Source organism: Hemitrygon akajei, chromosome 2 (genome assembly GCF_048418815.1).
Source record: "Hemitrygon akajei chromosome 2, sHemAka1.3, whole genome shotgun sequence".
NCBI classification, from domain to species: Eukaryota; Metazoa; Chordata; class Chondrichthyes; order Myliobatiformes; family Dasyatidae; genus Hemitrygon; species Hemitrygon akajei.
This window is the reverse complement of record NC_133125.1, coordinates 105,158,497-105,180,208: the sequence shown is the minus strand read 5'-3', so window position 1 is coordinate 105,180,208 and position 21,712 is coordinate 105,158,497. Positions and strand designations below refer to the sequence as shown.

The 21,712-nt window shown below is 43.6% G+C and overlaps 1 protein-coding gene across 1 annotated transcript in view; it reads left to right on the top strand.

The window, feature by feature from the left end:
* Positions 1–21,712, top strand: part of LOC140715011 (high affinity cGMP-specific 3',5'-cyclic phosphodiesterase 9A) — a 137,690-nt gene that overhangs the window by 47,077 nt on the left and 68,901 nt on the right. Inside the window, exons 4-6 of the mRNA XM_073026751.1 lie at positions 5,368–5,470; positions 6,333–6,475; positions 18,078–18,137. Of these exons, the coding sequence (XP_072882852.1) occupies positions 5,368–5,470; positions 6,333–6,475; positions 18,078–18,137 (306 nt within the window). The remainder of the gene's footprint in view (positions 1–5,367; positions 5,471–6,332; positions 6,476–18,077; positions 18,138–21,712) is intronic.

Here is a 21,712-nt window from a genome sequence, read left to right as displayed (position 1 = left end):
TCTATTGAACACTAGCTTAGAACACTAAGCTTAGAAATTCTATTGAACACTAGCTTAGAACACTAAGCTTAGAAATTCTATTGAACACTAGCTTAGAACACTAAGCTTAGAAATTCTATTGAACACTAGCTTAGAACACTAAGCTTAGAAATTCTATTGAACACTAGCTTAGAACACTAAGCTTAGAAATTCTATTGAACACTAGCTTAGAACACTAAGCTTAGAAATTCTATTGAACACTAGCTTAGAACACTAAGCTTAGAAATTCTATTGAACACTAGCTTAGAACACTAAGCTTAGAAATTCTATTGAACACTAGCTTAGAACACTAAGCTTAGAAATTCTATTGAACACTAGCTTAGAACACTAAGCTTAGAAATTCTATTGAACACTAGCTTAGAACACTAAGCTTAGAAATTCTATTGAACACTAGCTTAGAACACTAAGCTTAGAAATTCTATTGAACACTAGCTTAGAACACTAAGCTTAGAAATTCTATTGAACACTAGCTTAGAACACTAAGCTTAGAAATTCTATTGAACACTAGCTTAGAACACTAAGCTTAGAAATTCTATTGAACACTAGCTTAGAACACTAAGCTTAGAAATTCTATTGAACACTAGCTTAGAACACTAAGCTTAGAAATTCTATTGAACACTAGCTTAGAACACTAAGCTTAGAAATTCTATTGAACACTAGCTTAGAACACTAAGCTTAGAAATTCTATTGAACACTAGCTTAGAACACTAAGCTTAGAAATTCTATTGAACACTAGCTTAGAACACTAAGCTTAGAAATTCTATTGAACACTAGCTTAGAACACTAAGCTTAGAAATTCTATTGAACACTAGCTTAGAACACTAAGCTTAGAAATTCTATTGAACACTAGCTTAGAACACTAAGCTTAGAAATTCTATTGAACACTAGCTTAGAACACTAAGCTTAGAAATTCTATTGAACACTAGCTTAGAACACTAAGCTTAGAAATTCTATTGAACACTAGCTTAGAACACTAAGCTTAGAAATTCTATTGAACACTAGCTTAGAACACTAAGCTTAGAAATTCTATTGAACACTAGCTTAGAACACTAAGCTTAGAAATTCTATTGAACACTAGCTTAGAACACTAAGCTTAGAAATTCTATTGAACACTAGCTTAGAACACTAAGCTTAGAAATTCTATTGAACACTAGCTTAGAACACTAAGCTTAGAAATTCTATTGAACACTAGCTTAGAACACTAAGCTTAGAAATTCTATTGAACACTAGCTTAGAACACTAAGCTTAGAAATTCTATTGAACACTAGCTTAGAACACTAAGCTTAGAAATTCTATTGAACACTAGCTTAGAACACTAAGCTTAGAAATTCTATTGAACACTAGCTTAGAACACTAAGCTTAGAAATTCTATTGAACACTAGCTTAGAACACTAAGCTTAGAAATTCTATTGAACACTAGCTTAGAACACTAAGCTTAGAAATTCTATTGAACACTAGCTTAGAACACTAAGCTTAGAAATTCTATTGAACACTAGCTTAGAACACTAAGCTTAGAAATTCTATTGAACACTAGCTTAGAACACTAAGCTTAGAAATTCTATTGAACACTAGCTTAGAACACTAAGCTTAGAAATTCTATTGAACACTAGCTTAGAACACTAAGCTTAGAAATTCTATTGAACACTAGCTTAGAACACTAAGCTTAGAAATTCTATTGAACACTAGCTTAGAACACTAAGCTTAGAAATTCTATTGAACACTAGCTTAGAACACTAAGCTTAGAAATTCTATTGAACACTAGCTTAGAACACTAAGCTTAGAAATTCTATTGAACACTAGCTTAGAACACTAAGCTTAGAAATTCTATTGAACACTAGCTTAGAACACTAAGCTTAGAAATTCTATTGAACACTAGCTTAGAACACTAAGCTTAGAAATTCTATTGAACACTAGCTTAGAACACTAAGCTTAGAAATTCTATTGAACACTAGCTTAGAACACTAAGCTTAGAAATTCTATTGAACACTAGCTTAGAACACTAAGCTTAGAAATTCTATTGAACACTAGCTTAGAACACTAAGCTTAGAAATTCTATTGAACACTAGCTTAGAACACTAAGCTTAGAAATTCTATTGAACACTAGCTTAGAACACTAAGCTTAGAAATTCTATTGAACACTAGCTTAGAACACTAAGCTTAGAAATTCTATTGAACACTAGCTTAGAACACTAAGCTTAGAAATTCTATTGAACACTAGCTTAGAACACTAAGCTTAGAAATTCTATTGAACACTAGCTTAGAACACTAAGCTTAGAAATTCTATTGAACACTAGCTTAGAACACTAAGCTTAGAAATTCTATTGAACACTAGCTTAGAACACTAAGCTTAGAAATTCTATTGAACACTAGCTTAGAACACTAAGCTTAGAAATTCTATTGAACACTAGCTTAGAACACTAAGCTTAGAAATTCTATTGAACACTAGCTTAGAACACTAAGCTTAGAAATTCTATTGAACACTAGCTTAGAACACTAAGCTTAGAAATTCTATTGAACACTAGCTTAGAACACTAAGCTTAGAAATTCTATTGAACACTAGCTTAGAACACTAAGCTTAGAAATTCTATTGAACACTAGCTTAGAACACTAAGCTTAGAAATTCTATTGAACACTAGCTTAGAACACTAAGCTTAGAAATTCTATTGAACACTAGCTTAGAACACTAAGCTTAGAAATTCTATTGAACACTAGCTTAGAACACTAAGCTTAGAAATTCTATTGAACACTAGCTTAGAACACTAAGCTTAGAAATTCTATTGAACACTAGCTTAGAACACTAAGCTTAGAAATTCTATTGAACACTAGCTTAGAACACTAAGCTTAGAAATTCTATTGAACACTAGCTTAGAACACTAAGCTTAGAAATTCTATTGAACACTAGCTTAGAACACTAAGCTTAGAAATTCTATTGAACACTAGCTTAGAACACTAAGCTTAGAAATTCTATTGAACACTAGCTTAGAACACTAAGCTTAGAAATTCTATTGAACACTAGCTTAGAACACTAAGCTTAGAAATTCTATTGAACACTAGCTTAGAACACTAAGCTTAGAAATTCTATTGAACACTAGCTTAGAACACTAAGCTTAGAAATTCTATTGAACACTAGCTTAGAACACTAAGCTTAGAAATTCTATTGAACACTAGCTTAGAACACTAAGCTTAGAAATTCTATTGAACACTAGCTTAGAACACTAAGCTTAGAAATTCTATTGAACACTAGCTTAGAACACTAAGCTTAGAAATTCTATTGAACACTAGCTTAGAACACTAAGCTTAGAAATTCTATTGAACACTAGCTTAGAACACTAAGCTTAGAAATTCTATTGAACACTAGCTTAGAACACTAAGCTTAGAAATTCTATTGAACACTAGCTTAGAACACTAAGCTTAGAAATTCTATTGAACACTAGCTTAGAACACTAAGCTTAGAAATTCTATTGAACACTAGCTTAGAACACTAAGCTTAGAAATTCTATTGAACACTAGCTTAGAACACTAAGCTTAGAAATTCTATTGAACACTAGCTTAGAACACTAAGCTTAGAAATTCTATTGAACACTAGCTTAGAACACTAAGCTTAGAAATTCTATTGAACACTAGCTTAGAACACTAAGCTTAGAAATTCTATTGAACACTAGCTTAGAACACTAAGCTTAGAAATTCTATTGAACACTAGCTTAGAACACTAAGCTTAGAAATTCTATTGAACACTAGCTTAGAACACTAAGCTTAGAAATTCTATTGAACACTAGCTTAGAACACTAAGCTTAGAAATTCTATTGAACACTAGCTTAGAACACTAAGCTTAGAAATTCTATTGAACACTAGCTTAGAACACTAAGCTTAGAAATTCTATTGAACACTAGCTTAGAACACTAAGCTTAGAAATTCTATTGAACACTAGCTTAGAACACTAAGCTTAGAAATTCTATTGAACACTAGCTTAGAACACTAAGCTTAGAAATTCTATTGAACACTAGCTTAGAACACTAAGCTTAGAAATTCTATTGAACACTAGCTTAGAACACTAAGCTTAGAAATTCTATTGAACACTAGCTTAGAACACTAAGCTTAGAAATTCTATTGAACACTAGCTTAGAACACTAAGCTTAGAAATTCTATTGAACACTAGCTTAGAACACTAAGCTTAGAAATTCTATTGAACACTAGCTTAGAACACTAAGCTTAGAAATTCTATTGGGATACAAGGTTCAAAAAGAAAAATGCAAGTTAGCTACTTAGTTCACTAACCCTTTTGCAGACCCTTCTTCCAAACAAGCCCTTAGTTCAACTGAGACTGTGTCTAATTCCTACGTTAACCCTAATTGTTCTTCTCCCCAAGTGTCATTAACTTCACCAGATTCTACACGGATCGGTCAGTTAAACAGCTCAGCCCCACAAAGTGGGAGGAAATCAAAGCACCCGAAGACACGGGGAGAACGTACAAACTCCACACAGAGAGAACCCGAGGCCAGGATTAAATGCAGATCTCTGGCCCTGTGAGGCAGCAATACCTCCAGCTGTACCACTGTGCTGCCCGTGAAAATGGAAACAAAATTTCTACAGTGAAAAATTGACTTGTTAGCCTTCATCACAATGAAAACAAAACTTACAAAATAAAATAGGTGTGATGCAAACCTGGGTGGCAATTTGAGTTGTGAGAAGGATACAGAAAGATTCAAAGAACATATGGATAGGTCAAGTGAATGGGGAGGAACATAATAAAAGGAGTACAAAGTAGAAAATTTGAGGTCAGCTATTTTGGTAGAAAAACAGGCTATTGAAAAAAAGTTACCTCTTCTCATCTGCCTAACACCTCCCCTGGTGCCTCTCCCTCTTCCTGGTTCACTCTCCTCTCCTATCAGTTCCTTCTTCTCTAGCCCTTTAACTTTCCCACCCACATGACTTCACCTATCACATTCTAGCTTGTCCTCCTTCCCCTTCCCACACACCCATCATTTTATTCAGGTGTCTTCCCTCTTCATTTCCAGCCCTGATAAAAGGTTTTAGCCTAAAATATTGACTGTTTATTCCTCTCCATAGATGCTGTCTGACCTGCTGAGTTCCTCCAGCACACTATGTGTGTTTCCCATTGCAAAAGGAAGCCTACATCTTGCGTTTACTGTATCTCTGTAGCTCTTATGATTATCTTACCGAAAGAGATCTGCCTGAAAAACTGTGTGCCTTCTTTCATTTGCCTAGTCAGTGATCAAATTTCATTCGCCTGATAGTTGATCGGAGTGAAATGACATGAAAATAATTCATGCAACACATTATAAAACCAGACAAAACCTTTTCCCTCAGACTACAGGAGCTGGAGAAGAAGCTTCAAATTGAATCAGGTCCAATGCCGTCCATCGTTTATGAGATGAGAAGTCGTGTGGAGTCCTTTCGGGAGAAACTTGAAGTAAGACATTCCAGTTTTATTTCTTAAAGTCCTATTGTTGTGTATTTACTATTTCAATAATATTTCAGTAATCTTGTATATACATTGGTTGATTAAGCATTCTTGTTCATTTAAATAATTCATTTCAGGTTGTATAAATCTGTGACTTGCATACGTCATCATGCTATCACATGAAATGTGCACCTGACTTAAAGTAAACACAAAGTTAGACTTACTTTTTGAACTCCCATGTCTCCCTTTGAATTAGTTTAATATTTTCAAGTAATATTACACTTATCACTTTCTAAACATGATATTGTAATATAGATTTAGATTTATTTATTTATTAATCACATGTACATCAAAATATACACTGAAAGGCATAATTTGCATTAATATTTATTTTAGAGATACAGTGTGGAGTAGGCCGTTTTGGCTCTTCAATCTGCACTGCCCCAACAACCTCCGACAACCTGATTATCTCTAACCTCTGGAATTGTATTGCCCAAGCACGCACACTGACAGACCTTCAGCTTCCAGACAGGCTGCCTCTGGGATTACCCACATTCACAGACAGGCCTCTGACCTCAGTACAGGCTGTCTCTGGGATTGTATTGCTTTTTCTGTTTAAAACTTATTTTTTGTCAAAATCTACACAATTTCTCAATCTGGTTTGGATGATGTGATGTGTAGCCCCTTGTTCCATTCCATACATGACAAATTTCTTGAGAAGATGCTTGATTCACAATCACTACAAGCACTAATGCAAAACCTAATGAAAGGTTTGAAAAGTGTAAGAGAAATCAATAGCAAGCATGTTCATTACTGTCCTGAAAATCTAGGGCATTGTTTCATCCTTGCTAAAACTGTTTAATATCCACAGAGTGTGGAACATCTCAGCTGGCTTGGACTCTTTAAAGACCTGACAGAATGGACGAACAAACCTTCACCTTTTTATCACAAACGTTCATTAAGGAAGAACAAAGAAGAATGCCAGCAAGTCATGGAAAAATACTTACAGATGAGGTATTGTGTGGTTCTGCAAAAATTTTTGTGATGCAAGTTTTGTCTAGCTTAGACACAAGACATTTTACAGATGCTGGAGATTAGAAGCAACACACACAAAATGCTGAAGGAACTCAGCAGGTCAGGCAGCATCTATGGAGAGGAATAAAGAATTGACGATATAGGCTGAGACCCTTCATCAGGTCTGTAATGTCGACTGTTTATTCTTCTCTATAGGTGCTGTCTGACTTGCTGAGTTCCTCCAGCATTTTGTGTGTGTTGGCTGATTTAGCTTTCATATAATTTTATTTTGCTGTTGTGGAATGATGAGTTTGACAAGTGAAGTAGAAATAGTAGTGAAGAAATTGTTAGCTATTAAATGTAATTAACTGTTGATAAGGTAAAAGGCACCATTGACATGTGAATTTACATGTAATGTCTAGTTGATTCTCGGAAGTCTTTGCAAGCAATGAATTAGTTTAATTGTTAGTCCAGCAAACAACTGTAGCTGATGCTTGTGCATTGCCAAGGCCTGTTGAAGTTGTGGTAAGGGAAGGATTAAAGACAACATCCAGATGAGGATGACTTTGTAGATAAACGTAGAGCTTTGAAGTGAAACCGCCAGAGCCAACCTGCCCACTCCAGACAGGTAGGTGAGAATGACAGTGGCAGTGTGTGAGTGAGGCCTTCGCCAGTCAGGTAGGTGAGAATGACAGTGGCAGTGTGTGAGTGAGGCCCACTACAGTCAGGTAGGTGAGAATGACAGTGGCAGTGTGTGAGTGAGGCCTTCGCCAGTCAGGTAGGTGAGAATGACAGTGGCAGTGTGTGAGTGAGGCCCACTCCAGTCAGGTAGGTGAGAATGACAGTGGCAGTGTGTGAGTGAGGCCTTCGCCAGACAGGTAGGTGAGAATGACAGTGGCAGTGTGTGAGTGAGGCCTTCGCCAGTCAGGTAGGTGAGAATGACAGTGGCAGTGTGTGAGTGAGGCCTTCGCCAGTCAGGTAGGTGAGAATGACAGTGGCAGTGTGTGAGTGAGGCCTTCGCCAGTCAGGTAGGTGAGAATGACAGTGGCAGTGTGTGAGTGAGGCCTTCGCCAGTCAGGTAGGTGAGAATGACAGTGGCAGTGTGTGAGTGAGGCCTTCGCCAGTCAGGTAGGTGAGAATGACAGTGGCAGTGTGTGAGTGAGGCCTTCGCCAGTCAGGTAGGTGAGAATGACAGTGGCAGTGTGTGAGTGAGGCCTTCGCCATTCAGGTAGGTGAGAATGACAGTGGCAGTGTGTGAGTGAGGCCTTCGTCAGTCAGGAAGGTGAGAATGACAGTGGCAGTGTGTGAGTGAGGCCTTCGCCAGTCAGGTAGGTGAGAATGACAGTGGCAGTGTGTGAGTGAGGCCTTCGCCATTCAGGTAGGTGAGAATGACAGTGGCAGTGTGTGAGTGAGGCCTTCGCCAGTCAGGTAGGTGAGAATGACAGTGGCAGTGTGTGAGTGAGGCCTTCGCCAGTCAGGTAGGTGAGAATGACAGTGGCAGTGTGTGAGTGAGGCCTTCGCCAGACAGGTAGGTGAGAATGACAGTGGCAGTGTGTGAGTGAGGCCCACTCCAGTCAGGTAGGTGAGAATGACAGTGGCAGTGTGTGAGTGAGGCCCACTCCAGTCAGGTAGGTGAGAATGACAGTGGCAGTGTGTGAGTGAGGCCTTCGCCAGTCAGGTAGGTGAGAATGACAGTGGCAGTGTGTGAGTGAGGCCCACTCCAGTCAGGTAGGTGAGAATGACAGTGGCAGTGTGTGAGTGAGGCCTTCGCCAGTCAGGAAGGTGAGAATGACAGTGGCAGTGTGTGAGTGAGGCCTTCGCCAGACAGGTAGGTGAGAATGACAGTGGCAGTGTGTGAGTGAGGCCTTCGCCAGTCAGGTAGGTGAGAATGACAGTGGCAGTGTTTGAGTGAGGCCTTCGCCAGTCAGGTAGGTGAGAATGACAGTGGCAGTGTGTGAGTGAGGCCTTCGCCAGTCAGGAAGGTGAGAATGACAGTGGCAGTGTGTGAGTGAGGCCTTCGCCAGACAGGTAGGTGAGAATGACAGTGGCAGTGTGTGAGTGAGGCCCACTCCAGTCAGGTAGGTGAGAATGACAGTGGCAGTGTGTGAGTGAGGCCTTCGCCAGACAGGTAGGTGAGAATGACAGTGGCAGTGTGTGAGTGAGACCCACTCCAGACAGGTAGGTGAGAATGACAGTGGCAGTGTGTGAGTGAGGCCCACTCCAGTCAGGTAGGTGAGAATGACAGTGGCAGTGTGTGAGTGAGGCCTTCGCCAGTCAGGTAGGTGAGAATGACAGTGGCAGTGTGTGAGTGAGGCCCACTCCAGTCAGGTAGGTGAGAATGACAGTGGCAGTGTGTGAGTGAGGCCTTCGCCAGTCAGGAAGGTGAGAATGACAGTGGCAGTGTGTGAGTGAGGCCTTCGCCAGACAGGTAGGTGAGAATAACAGTGGCAGTGTGTGAGTGAGGCCTTCGCCAGTCAGGTAGGTGAGAATGACAGTGGCAGTGTGTGAGTGAGGCCTTCGCCAGTCAGGTAGGTGAGAATGACAGTGGCAGTGTGTGAGTGAGGCCTTCACCAGACAGGTAGGTGAGAATGACAGTGGCAGTGTGTGAGTGAGGCCTTCGCCATTCAGGTAGGTGAGAATGACAGTGGCAGTGTGTGAGTGAGGCCTTCGCCAGACAGGTAGGTGAGAATGACAGTGGCAGTGTGTGAGTGAGGCCTTCGCCAGTCAGGTAGGTGAGAATGACAGTGGCAGTGTGTGAGTGAGGCCTTCGCCAGTCAGGTAGGTGAGAATGACAGTGGCAGTGTGTGAGTGAGGCCTTCGCCAGTCAGGTAGGTGAGAATGACAGTGGCAGTGTGTGAGTGAGGCCTTCGCCAGACAGGTAGGTGAGAATGACAGTGGCAGTGTGTGAGTGAGGCCTTCGCCAGACAGGTAGGTGAGAATGACAGTGGCAGTGTGTGAGTGAGGCCTTCGCCAGTCAGGTAGGTGAGAATGACAGTGGCAGTGTGTGAGTGAGGCCTTCGCCAGTCAGGTAGGTGAGAATGACAGTGGCAGTGTGTGAGTGAGGCCTTCGCCAGTCAGGTAGGTGAGAATGACAGTGGCAGTGTTTGAGTGAGGCCTTCTCCAGTCAGGTAGGTGAGAATGACAGTGGCAGTGTGGGAGTGAGGCCTTCGCCAGTCAGGTTCACCATGGATGTTGCGTCCTGGCTTTCTAGATATGCAAGCCTGGGAAGTATGATATGGAGAGAAAGCTCAAGCAAAAGAAAATTTGCAGATACTGGAAATCCAAACAACACACACAAAGTGCTGGAGGAACTCAGCAGGCCAGGCAGCATCTATGGAAAAGAGTAAACAGTCAATATTTTGAGTTGACACCTTTCAGTAGGAGAGCTGTTGTAGGCTCTCCCCTTCCATGCATCTTATGAATCCATAGGAACGACAGAGGTCAATACAGTTTGGTACCAGCAGTGTTGTAGGAGTAGTCATTCAGTGTTGAACTCAACATAGGACTGCCTTTGGGACACCAGCTCTGGATTTTTCCCTTGAGATTCACTCCCAAAGCCATCCCCACACGTGGGTGTAGCTGAAAGGCTGTGGAAGTTTGAGATCAGAGTCTTCCTTCTCCTAGATGAGCTGTCAACTATGGCTGACGAGCCCCATCTGCTTCGAGTGGTTGGATTTAAGACGTCAGTAACCTGCTTTTGCTCCTTCTCCTATCAGTAGAAATGGTTCCACCAGGCTTAGTTGCTAAGCCACACGTGAAGGCCAGGAGCTAGACTTGGTTGTCAGAGGATATTTGAGGTGTATACCATTGGAAGCATTTAATAGGTAGTGGGAGCTTGTCCCCATTACCACCCTGGCTATAATAACCTGAAGTGGCAGTGTGTAATTTATCTAGAAGGATATACAGTACTGCACAAAAGTCTTAGGCACATGTATACTGCTAGAGTACCTAAGACCTTTGCACAGTACTGTATTTATCAACGTGGAGTGGAGAGCGAGTTTGTAAATCTGGTGGGAGCAAGGGATGTTGGGAATGGCGAGGGTGGAATGTTGCAGAAGAGGTATGGGGCAGGTGGCAGTGAGGGAGTGCCGGGGGTGGGGAGGTGGTGTGGGTGCAAACACACCCAGCTCTGAGACACTAGTTAAGGTCATTTGATTCCAAACAACTGGCTTATTGATCATTGCAGAATATCCCTCTGGTACTTTCCACTCCCTCCCCTCTCCCTTCCCCTTTTCCCAACCATGATTCCCCTCTCCCTGCCCCCTTCCCACTCTCAGTCCACAATACAAACCTGTATCAGAATCAGGTTTATCATCACTTTTCACATGTCATGAAATTTGTTCTTTTGCAGCAGCAGCTCTACAATGCAATACATAAAGTTACTGCAGTACTGTGCAAAAATCTTAGGCACCCTAGCTATATATATATATATATATATATATATATACATATATATTTGCTAAGACTTTTGCACAGTACTGTAGCTTCCATTTATAGTATAGGGGATGCCGAGACAGACAAGATAGGAATAACGGAAGGACATGAAACACCCATCAACTACGGGACAATTGTTTCACTAACTTCAAAATATTATCAGTCGTCAGGTTGAAGTTTCGGTTGACTTTCAACACCTCTACTGTGAATGGCGATTGATCTTGCAAGTAAGGAATTGAAACATGAACAATTTACCAAGTGGTCAATATCTGTAACTGATAGGGCGATTCTATATAACAATAGCAATTTTCTGTCCTGGCATCAGAACAATGTGGGTGACTGGGGCCATGCTGTTGTCCTTGTGCACAAGTCAAATACAGTGTGGTTGAGTAGTAAGAGTGCGTGGGTTCTGGGCCCAGTTATTTTAGTTGTTTTATTTTATTGGGTTTGGACTGCTGCTTTTTACGATAAATGTCAATGATTTGGACTATGGGATTAATGGATTTGTGGCTAAATTTGCCCATAATACAAAGATAGGTGGAAGAGCAGGTTGTGTTGAGGAAACAGAGAGCTTTCAGAGAGATAGTTTAGGGGAATGGGCAAAGAAGTGGCAAATGAAGTACAATGTTGGAAAGTGTATGGTCATGCTCTTTGGTGGAAGAAATAAACAGGCAGACTATTATTTAGATGGGGAGAGAATTCAAAATACAGAGATGCAAAGGGACTTGGGAGTCTTTGTGCAAGATACCCTAAAGGTTAACCTCCAGGTTGAGTGGGTTGTGAAGTAGACAAATGCAATATTGGCCTTCATTTCCAGAGGTATTGATGCACCATCAATAACTCACGCCGAGACTTAGGAAGTGAGATATCGGCTTTTATTGACTGAAGAACAACTACATCCTGGGAAAATGAGGGAGAGCAGCAGGCCACAGTCGCCTTTATACAGGGGTCTGTGGGAGGAGCCACAGGGGCAGTCAGCAGGGTCTTGGGAGGAGCCACAGGAGCAGTCAGACAGGTATATCTAGTTCACCACATTCACCCCCCCTTTGTTTAAAAAAAAATTCCCAAGCATATTTACAGGTTAAGTCGATCAGGTGGTCGAATCGTTCGCTGCGATCTACGTAGCTCCGGCTGCAATTGCACAGGAGCCAGAGGTGATGACGGCACAGGTGCCGGAGGTGGTGTTTGCTCCGGAGGCGGAGAGTGGGTTAATTCTGTCCCAACAGGAGGTGTCAGGGACCCCTCGCGTGTGAGCGAGGGCCCTGGAACAGACGCATACGGAGTCTGTGGGGGGCACGGTGTGTGTGGAGTCACCTCGGGTACAGGGTGCATAGTTACCGTGGAGTGCTCGGGGTAGTGGTCTGCTGCTCCGGCGGGCGCCAGGTCACGGACAGAGACCGTGTCCTCCCGCCCATCAGGCAAGACCACGTAGGCATACTGGGGATTAGCATGAAGGAGGTGAACCTTCTCGACCAGTGGTGAGTACTTATTACTCCTCGCATGTTTACGTAGCAGCACTGGCCCCGGGGACGTCAGCCAAACTGGCAGGGTGGTCCCAGTGACAGACTTCCTGGGAAAAGAGAATAAGCGTTCGTGAGGGGTGGCATTAGTGGACGTACACAACAGGGAGCGGATAGAGTGGAGTGCCTCAGGGAGGACCTCCTGCCATCGGGAGACCGGCAACCCTTGTGACTTAAGGGCTAAAAGTATGGCCTTCCACACTGTGGCATTCTCCTTCTCCACCTGGCCATTCCCCCGGGGATTATAACTCGTGGTGCGACTAGTAGCTATGCCCCTAGCAAGCAGGAACCGGCGCAACTCGTCACTCATAAAGGAGGACCCTCTATCACTGTGGACATAGCAGGGATATCCGAACAGAGTGAAGAGCTGGCGCAGGACTTTTATGACCGACGTGGTAGCAGTGTCGGGGCAGGGAACGGCAAAGGGGAATCGCGAGTACTCGTCAATAATACTGAGAAAGTAGACATTGCGGTCGGTGGAGGGAAGGGGGCCCTTAAAGTCAATACTCAGTCGCTCAAAAGGGCGGGTGGCCTTGACAAGCTGCGCAGTGTCAGGACGGTAGAAGTGCGGTTTGCACTCAGCGCAGATCTGGCAGTCCCTGGTCATCGTCCTGATGTCCTCCAGGGAGTACGGCAGGTTCCGGGCTTTAATGAAATGATAAAACCGGGTGACCCCCGGGTGGCAAAGTTGGGCATGAAGGGCATACAGCTGGTCGAGCTGGGCACTAGCACACGGTCCCCGGGATAGGGCATCAGAGGGTTCATTGAGCCTGCCAGGCCGGTACAGGATATCGTAAGTATAGGTGGAGAGTTCTATTCTCCATCGCAAAATTTTATCATTTTTGATTTTGCCCCGCTGTTGGTTGCTGAACATGAACGCAACCGAGCGCTGGTCGGTCAGCAAGGTGAACCTTCTGCCGGCGAGATAGTGCCTCCAGTGCCGAATAGCTTCCACTATGGCTTGGGCTTCTTTCTCCACCGTGGAGTGCCGAAGTTCAGAGCCTTGAAGGGTACGAGAAAAAAACGCCACTGGCCTGCCTTCCTGATTGTGGGTAGCAGCCAGCGCGACGTCAGAGGCGTCACTCTCTACTTGGAAGGGAATGGTCTCGTCCACCGCATGCATCGTTGCTTTGGCAATGTCCCCCTTAATGCAGCTGAAGGCCGCGCGGGCCTCGGCAGAGAGGGGAAAGGTGGTAGACTTGACCAGGGGGCGGGCCTTGTCTGCGTAATGGGGAACCCATTGGGCGTAATAGGAAAAAAAACCCAGGCACCGCTGGAGGGCCTTGAGAGTAGTGGGAAGAGGGAGTTCTAACAGGGGGCGCATACGGTCAGGGTCAGGGCCAATGACCACGTTCTCCACGACATACCCAAGGATAGCGAGTCGTGTGGTTCTGAAAACACACTTGTCCTTGTTATAAGTGAGGTTCAAAGCATCGGCCACTTGGAAAAATCGTTGGAGGTTGGCGTCATGATCCGACCAGTCGCGACCACAGATGGTGATGTTATCTAGATAGGGAAATGTGGCCGTCAGTTTGTACTGGTCCACCATCCGGTCCATCTCCCTCTGGAAGACTGAGACCCCATTTGTGACACCAAATGGGACGCGCAGAAAGTGATAGAGCCTGCCACCCGCCTCGAAGGCGGTGTAGGGGCGGTCCTCTGGGCGGATGGGGAGCTGGTGATAAGCGGATTTCAGATCAATTGTCGAGTACACCTTGTACTGAGCTATCTGGTTGACCATATCCGCGATGCGGGGTAGGGGGTACGCGTCAAGCTGCGTGAATCTATTGATGGTCTGGCTGTAGTCCACAACCATCCTATTTTTCTGCCCAGTCCGAACAACGACCACCTGGGACCGCCATGGGCTTGTGCTTGGCTCAATGATCCCCTCCCTGAGCAGCCGCTGCACCTCTGAATGAATAAAGGCCCTGTCCCCCGCACTGTACCTCCTACTTTTAGTTGCCACAGGTTTACAGTCGGGGGTCAGGTTGGTGAACAGCGATGGGGGAGGGATCTTGAGGGTGGAGAGGTTGCAAATAGTGTCAGCAGCACAGCTATCGGCATGGTGCTGGGCGGGATGTGGGGTTCGGGGTGTATGTGCGTGTGGTAACGGAGTATATGGCGAAGTCCCACCAAACTGAGGATTCCTGACAGTGAGTGGTGGGTGGGGCCCGTCATATGCCATAGTCACACTTTCGAGGTGGCTCTGGAAGTCCAGCCCCAATAGCACAGGTGCGCACAGCCGAGGCATGACCAGGAACGCAAAGTTCCGATATTCTGTGCCCTGCACCACCAATGTCGCTACACAACCCACCCGGATGTCTGTGGAATGCGACCCTGAAGCCAAGGTGATCTTCTGACGTACCGGCCGTGTCACGAGTCCACAGCGTTTCACTGTGGCCGGGTCAATAAAACTCTCAGTGCTGCCCGTGTCAAACAGGCAGCTAGTCCTGTGCCCCTCCACCAGGATGTCCATCATCGACCTTGCGAGCTGGTGTGGGGCGCTTTGGTCGAGGGTCACGGAAGCCAGCGTTGAACGGGGTGTGTCGGGGGCGGGGCCTGGTGATGCCGGCAAAGTTGGCCGCTCACATCCGGGCATGCAAGATGGTGAGTCGGGGGCGGGGCCTGGTGACGCCGGCAAAGATGGTTGTCCACATCCGGTCATGCAAAATGGCGGCCCCCAGGTCTCAGAGGCAGCGCTGCTCGACCCCGGGCGCGGTTTAGACTTACATACTTTGGCGAAATGGCCCTTCTTCCCACAGCTGGAACAAGTCGCTCCGACGGCCGGGCAGCTGTTTCTGGAATGTTTCTGAAGCCCACAAAAGTAACAGAGTTTCATACCTGGCGAATTCGTGGGGTTTGAGATACCGCGACTGGCAGCGGCATTGGCGAATTCGCTCGGAACCGGGGAATCGCGCGGCTGGACCTCTTCGGCGTACAGCTGCGCAGCCTCTATCGTATCGGCCGTCTCTATCGCGGAGCGTAAGGTAAGATCAGCTTTTTCCAGCAGCCGCTGGCGGATACACACTGACCGGACCCCAGTCACAAAAGCGTCTCGGACCAAGAGTTCCTTATGCTGTTCCGCTGTGAGCGCTTGGCAGTCACAAGTCCGCGCGAGTGCCTGTAGTTCTCGGAGAAATTCAGCAGTCGACTCCGTAGGCCGCTGTTTTCGTGTTGCCAAGCGGTGCCGTGCATAAACTGGATTTACTGGCCGCAGGTACTGTCTTTTGAGGGCGGCAAGCGCCTCCTCGTAGGTGGATATGTCCCTGATGAACGAATAAACTTTTGGGGCGACCCTCGAGAGGAGAAGTTTGTGCCGAACAGCCGAGTCGGTGGCACAAACCTCCTCTAAGTACGATTGGAAGCACACCAGCCAGTGTTCAAAGGCAAGAGCTGCTCCAGGGTCTTGGGGGTCCAAGTCTAGGCGTTCTGGGCGTAAAGCGGTTTCCATGTTGTAACTTTCAGTCAATAAAATTGATGCACCATCAATAACTCACGCCGAGACTTAGGAAGTGAGATATCGGCTTTTATTGACTGAAGAACAACTACATCCTGGGAAAATGAGGGAGAGCAGCAGGCCACAGTCGCCTTTATACAGGGGTCTGTGGGAGGAGCCACAGGGGCAGTCAGCAGGGTCTTGGGAGGAGCCACAGGAGCAGTCAGACAGGTATATCTAGTTCACCACAGGTATAGAACCTAAGAGCAGGGATGTGATGTTGAGGCTCTGTAAAGCACTCATGAGACCACACTTGGAGAATTGTGTGCAGTTTTGGGCTCCTTATATTAGAAAGGATATACCAACATTGGAGGGGGTTCAGAGAAGATTCACGAGAATGGTTCCAAGAATGAAAGGATTACCGTATGAGGAATGTCTTGTGCTGTATTCCCTGGAGTTCAGGAGAATGAGGGGGGATCTTATGGAAACATTTCGAATGTTAAAAGGCCTGAACAGATTAGATATGGCAAAGTTATTTCCCATGTTAGGGGATTCTAGTACAAGAGGGTACGACTTCAGGATTGAAGGATGTCTATTTAGAACAGAGATGCGGAGAAAATACTTTAGTCAGAGGGTGGTAAATCTGTGGAATTTGTTGCCACGAGTGGCTGTGGAGGCTAAGTCATTGGGTTTATTTAAGGCAGAGATAGATAGGTCCTTGATTAGCCAGGGCATCAAAGGGTATGGTGTGAAGGCAGGGGAGTGGGGATGACTGGAAGAATTGGATCAGCCCATGATTGAATGGCGGAGCAGACTCGATGGGCCGAATGGCCTACTTCTGCTTCCATATCTTACGGTCTTATTGTTGGCAATGACAGCTCCTTGAAAACCAAATGATCTGGATATAAATGAAGGAAACCATAAGGTGACCAGGTGACATGTATGTGTATAGAAGCCTGAGTTAATCTTTAAGATTGGTTACCCGTCAGTGATGAATTGGATACACCTTGTTGAGGGCATTGTTCAGAAAATCTGCAGATGCTGGAAATCCATGCAACACACAGAAAATGCTGGCGCAACTCAGCAGGCCAGGATGGCTCAATGGAAAAGAGTACAGTCGAAACCCTTCGGCAGGGGCTTCTGAGTATGTTGACAATTCCAGTCCACAAAACACCATCTCCAACATGTAGATTCTTTTTGGGTGAAGCACCAAAGTGTAGTCTGATAACAGCTGGTTGAAGAAGTAAATTATTTCCATTTCTTTTAGTATCAATAAGAAAGAAAATGGATATTGACAGGTTTTGAATGATATATGCAATTTTTGCATTGTAGGTTACAGGAAATGTTTTTGCATTGTTAATGTGTTGACTGCTGTCTGGATCAAGATACCTTCACTCATTTGGGGATTCCTCAGAAGAATCATACTGTTAGCTAAACCTCTAAACTTGAAACAAAGCAAATGTTCTTATTGTAAGAATATTTGCTTGTCTTATCTCCTATGAGAGGAACAAAGCCAGATTCAGATTCATTTATATATCACATGTACATCAAAATGTACAGTGAAATTTGTTGTTTGTGTTAACAACCAACATAACCTAAGGATGTGCTGGGGGCAGCCCGCAAAAGTTGCTACACATTCCGGCGCCAACATAGCATGCCCATAGCGTTCAGCAGAGTAACACAGGCAAGAACACAACAATAGTAAGAAGACACCAACAGCAAAACAAGTCTCTTTTCTCCTTGACTAATACACACAGACTAGTAGTGGAGTGGCAAAGAGGAGACACACTATTTGTGCATGTTGTTACACACTATTTGTACATGCTGTTACACACAATTTGTACACATGATGGGCTTGTAGGGAAGCGCTTGGATGGTAAAGAGCAAGCAGCTTGATACTCCTAATTTTAATGCAAACATCCTTCTTCTCTGAACATCAAAATCTGCATACACTAGAGGTCTGAAATAGAATGTGACATACAGACACCTGGATGATAGAGAAATGGAAGGCTGTGAGAGGGAGAAGAGTTTAGATTGATTTCAAAGTAGATAGAACTTTAAAGAGGATAGAGGCCTTGAATAGAAATCAGGTTCAATATTAATGGAAGAATGAGCTTAAAACTGCTCTGCTATAAAAGCTTAAAACAGAGTTAATATTTAACCACAACAAGATTAAGCTGTTTTCAAAATATTGTCTTCTTTTTCAATGCAGTAATTTGGAAGTCACAGAGGAAGTTAGGCAGTACCTGAAGACACCGACCTTTGATAACTGGTATGCAAGCTCTCCTTTGATTATTTTGGTCAGCATCAATTACTTTCTTCTCAACTGTTTAAAATGAAAAAATTGTTTATCATATTGGAAGCCTATTAATGATTCTAAATCAATATGCAGGTTTTGGTCAGTATTATTACTCACTGAAGTTACCTGGATAGTCTGCAGATTTTGCACTTACTCCAAATATCGGCAAACTCAATATGAGAAAATGTACCATTGACTGTGGGCAGTTAGTTGATGAATCAGCAGAGATCAATCTAAAATGCCACGTAATTGAATCCAAGCTCACCATTTCCCTGATAAAACAGAAAATGCTAGGAATATTTAGGTGGTCAGCCAGCATCCATGAAGCCTGAATTGAAATTAGTGTTTTGGGTCAATGACTTATTTATTTATTGATATACAGCGTGGAACAGGCTCTCCCAGCCCTTCGAGTTGTGCCGCCCAGCAATCCCCCAATTTAATCTGAGCCTAATCACGGAACAATTTACAATGACCAATTAACCTACCAATCTAATATTGTGGGAGGAAACCGGGGCACCCAGAGGAAACACAGGTGGTCATGGGGAAGATGTACAAACTCGTTACAGGCAGGAATTGAACCTGGGTGGCTGGTCCTGTAAAGCATTGTGCTAACCGTGACGCTACTATGCCACTCCAAACTGGGACAAGTTAAAGATAAACAAGTTAAATGATGAAAACTCGGAGGGGAGGGAAGAAAATAGTAGAAAGTGCAATTTCTTATCTTTTTTGAAAAGTCACATACAGTAAAACTACTCATCCAGTTTGCAAGAAATGTGGTAGTGCTGGACTGGTATCTTTTTCAAACAGCTGGATATGAATAAAACTCATACTCCAACACACTTATAATTTTAAAGTAATTTTTTTAATCAGAGTACAGATGTGGCACCATATACAACCCTAGGATTTGATTTATTAAGCATTCACAGTAAATACAAGAAACACAATAGAATCAGGGAAGGATTGCATCCAACAAAACGGATAATCAGAGACAAGACAAAAAAACTGTGCAAATACAAAATGAAAGAAAACAACCCAAAATAATAATAATAAATAAATAAGCAATAAGTATTGAGAAAATGAGTTGTAGAGACCTTGAAAGTGAGTCCAAAAATGTGAACAGTCCAGAGATGGATCAAGAGAGAGGTGAGTGAAATGATCCCTCTGGTTCAATAGTCTAATAGTTGAGGGGTAATAACTGTTCCTGGCCAGCAGCAAGAAGAGAGCATGGCCTGGATGGTGGGGGTCCTTGATGGAGGATGCTGCTTTCCTGGAACAATGCTTCGTGTAGGTGTGCTCAGGCATGGGAGGGTATGATGTACTGGGCCATATACACTACTTTTTTATAGGAATTTCTATTCGAGGGCATTGGTGTTTCCATACCAGCCTATGATGCAAACAGTCTATATACACTTTTAATTTTCCTCTTTAAAGTGCAAAACAATAGTATAATAAAATTTCCATTGAACCTGCAAAAATTAGGAGAGCATGGGAACTGATGTCCTGGGGTGCTAAAGGAACATAGATTTCTGTTGTGTTAAATGGAGAGTAAGAGCTGCTGATGCAGTGTATTAAAGGGAGTTCAGGAACCATAACCCTGAGGTATTCAATAGAGTGCAGAAATCAGACCCTTTGGCCAGATGCTAAACCATCAAGCCTGCCAAATAATCAGATGGTGGATTATTTGATTGTCACTGTATCTTGGAACATTTAATTCCCAGATCTGGTCTCTTTGCAACCACATTTCTCTATTGCTGATTAGATCATACCCATTAATTTCCACTTGTGCCACTTAATTCATTTATCTTTTTATGAATGCTGCATACATTAGGATAACGGGTCTTCAATTATATCTTTTTCTTTGCATTTTCCCTATTATGGCTGCAGTTACACATACAATGCAGCCTCCTCTACATTGCTGAGATCCATTGTAAATTGGGGGACCACTTTGGATTGGTGACTTCCCTGATCATCACCTCTACTCATCTCCCACCAAAAGATTACAAACCCGACTACTGTCCATCAGAAATCTCTCTCAGCCCAGCTCTCTCTTCAACCTTCTCTCCAACCCACTATCCTAACTGGCTGAAACAACATTCCCAAGTTGGACAATGTGGCTCCTTACCTTTAGCTGAAACCAAAACACTCTCACCAGCAGGCCACACTGCTTTTACAGGAAGCTGTTAAAATGAAGTACCTCACAGCATAGCAGTAGAAATCTTAACCAGTGTATTACAGATTCAATTCCTTGATTTTATTTACCCAATGCAATTTGCATCTGCATTAGATAGTAATCCAGAGATTATTATCTTTGCAATTATACTTTTTAACTTGGACCCAACTGCTTAAATTCCTCTTAAGTTCAAAGTTTAAAGTAAATTTATTATCAAAGTACAAGGGGTGATTGATAAGTTTGTGACCTAAGATAGAAGGAGTCAATTTTAGAAAACCTAGCATTTATTTTTCAACATAGTCCCCTCGTACATTTAAACACTTAGTCCAGCAGTCGTGGAGCATATGGATCTTGGACCTCCAGAAAGTGTCCACAGCAGGGGTAATTGATAAGTTTGTGGCCCAAGGTAGAAGGAGATGAGTTATACAGCTCTCGTTACTTGCACATGCTAGTCAACTCTGGGATATTATGCAGAAAGTTTGAAGTTAATAACTCGTCTCCTTCTACTTTAGGCCACAAACTTATCAATCACCCCTGATGAGTTATTAACTTCAAACTTTCTGCATAATCACTCAAAGATGAACTGCATGTGCCTGAAAAGAAAGCTGTATAACTCATCTCCTACCTTAGGCTTTGAACTTATCAATCACCCCATATGTGGACACTTTCTGGAGGTCCAAGATCCATATGCTCCATGACCGCTGGACTAAGTGTGTAAATGTAGGAGGGGACTATGTTGAAAAATAAATGTGCTAGATTTTCTGAAATAGACTGCTCTACCTTAGGCCACGAACTTATCCATCACCCCTCGTACATACGTGTCACCATCTACAACTCTGAGATTCATTTTCTTGTGGGCATACTCAATTACAGATCAATGAAAGACCACACCAACTAGGGTATTCATCCAGTATGCAAAAGACAGCAAACTGTGTAAATACAAAAAGAAAGAAATAATAATATTAAATAAATAAACAATAAATATCAAGAACATGAAATGAAGATTCCTTGAAAGTGAGTCCATAGGTAGTGGGAACATTTCAATGATGGGTCAAGTGAGGTTGAATGTAGTTATCACCTTTGGTTCAAGAGCCTGATGGGGTACTAACTGTTCTTGAACCTGGTGATATAGGCCCTGAGGCTCCTGTACCTTCTTCCTGAAGGTAACAGTGAGAAGAGAGCATATCCCGGGTGGTGGGGGTCCCTGATGTTGGATGCCAATTTCCTGCAACAGTGTTTCGCTTTACCCGTGATAGACTGGGTCAGCAGCTCATCCTTCGTCTTATGCTTTTCCTTGGTTCCACATGGATCTCTCCTGAGGAGAAGTCCTTAACTCTGGATTTTGAACCACATAACAATGGACACAAGTACTTTCTAC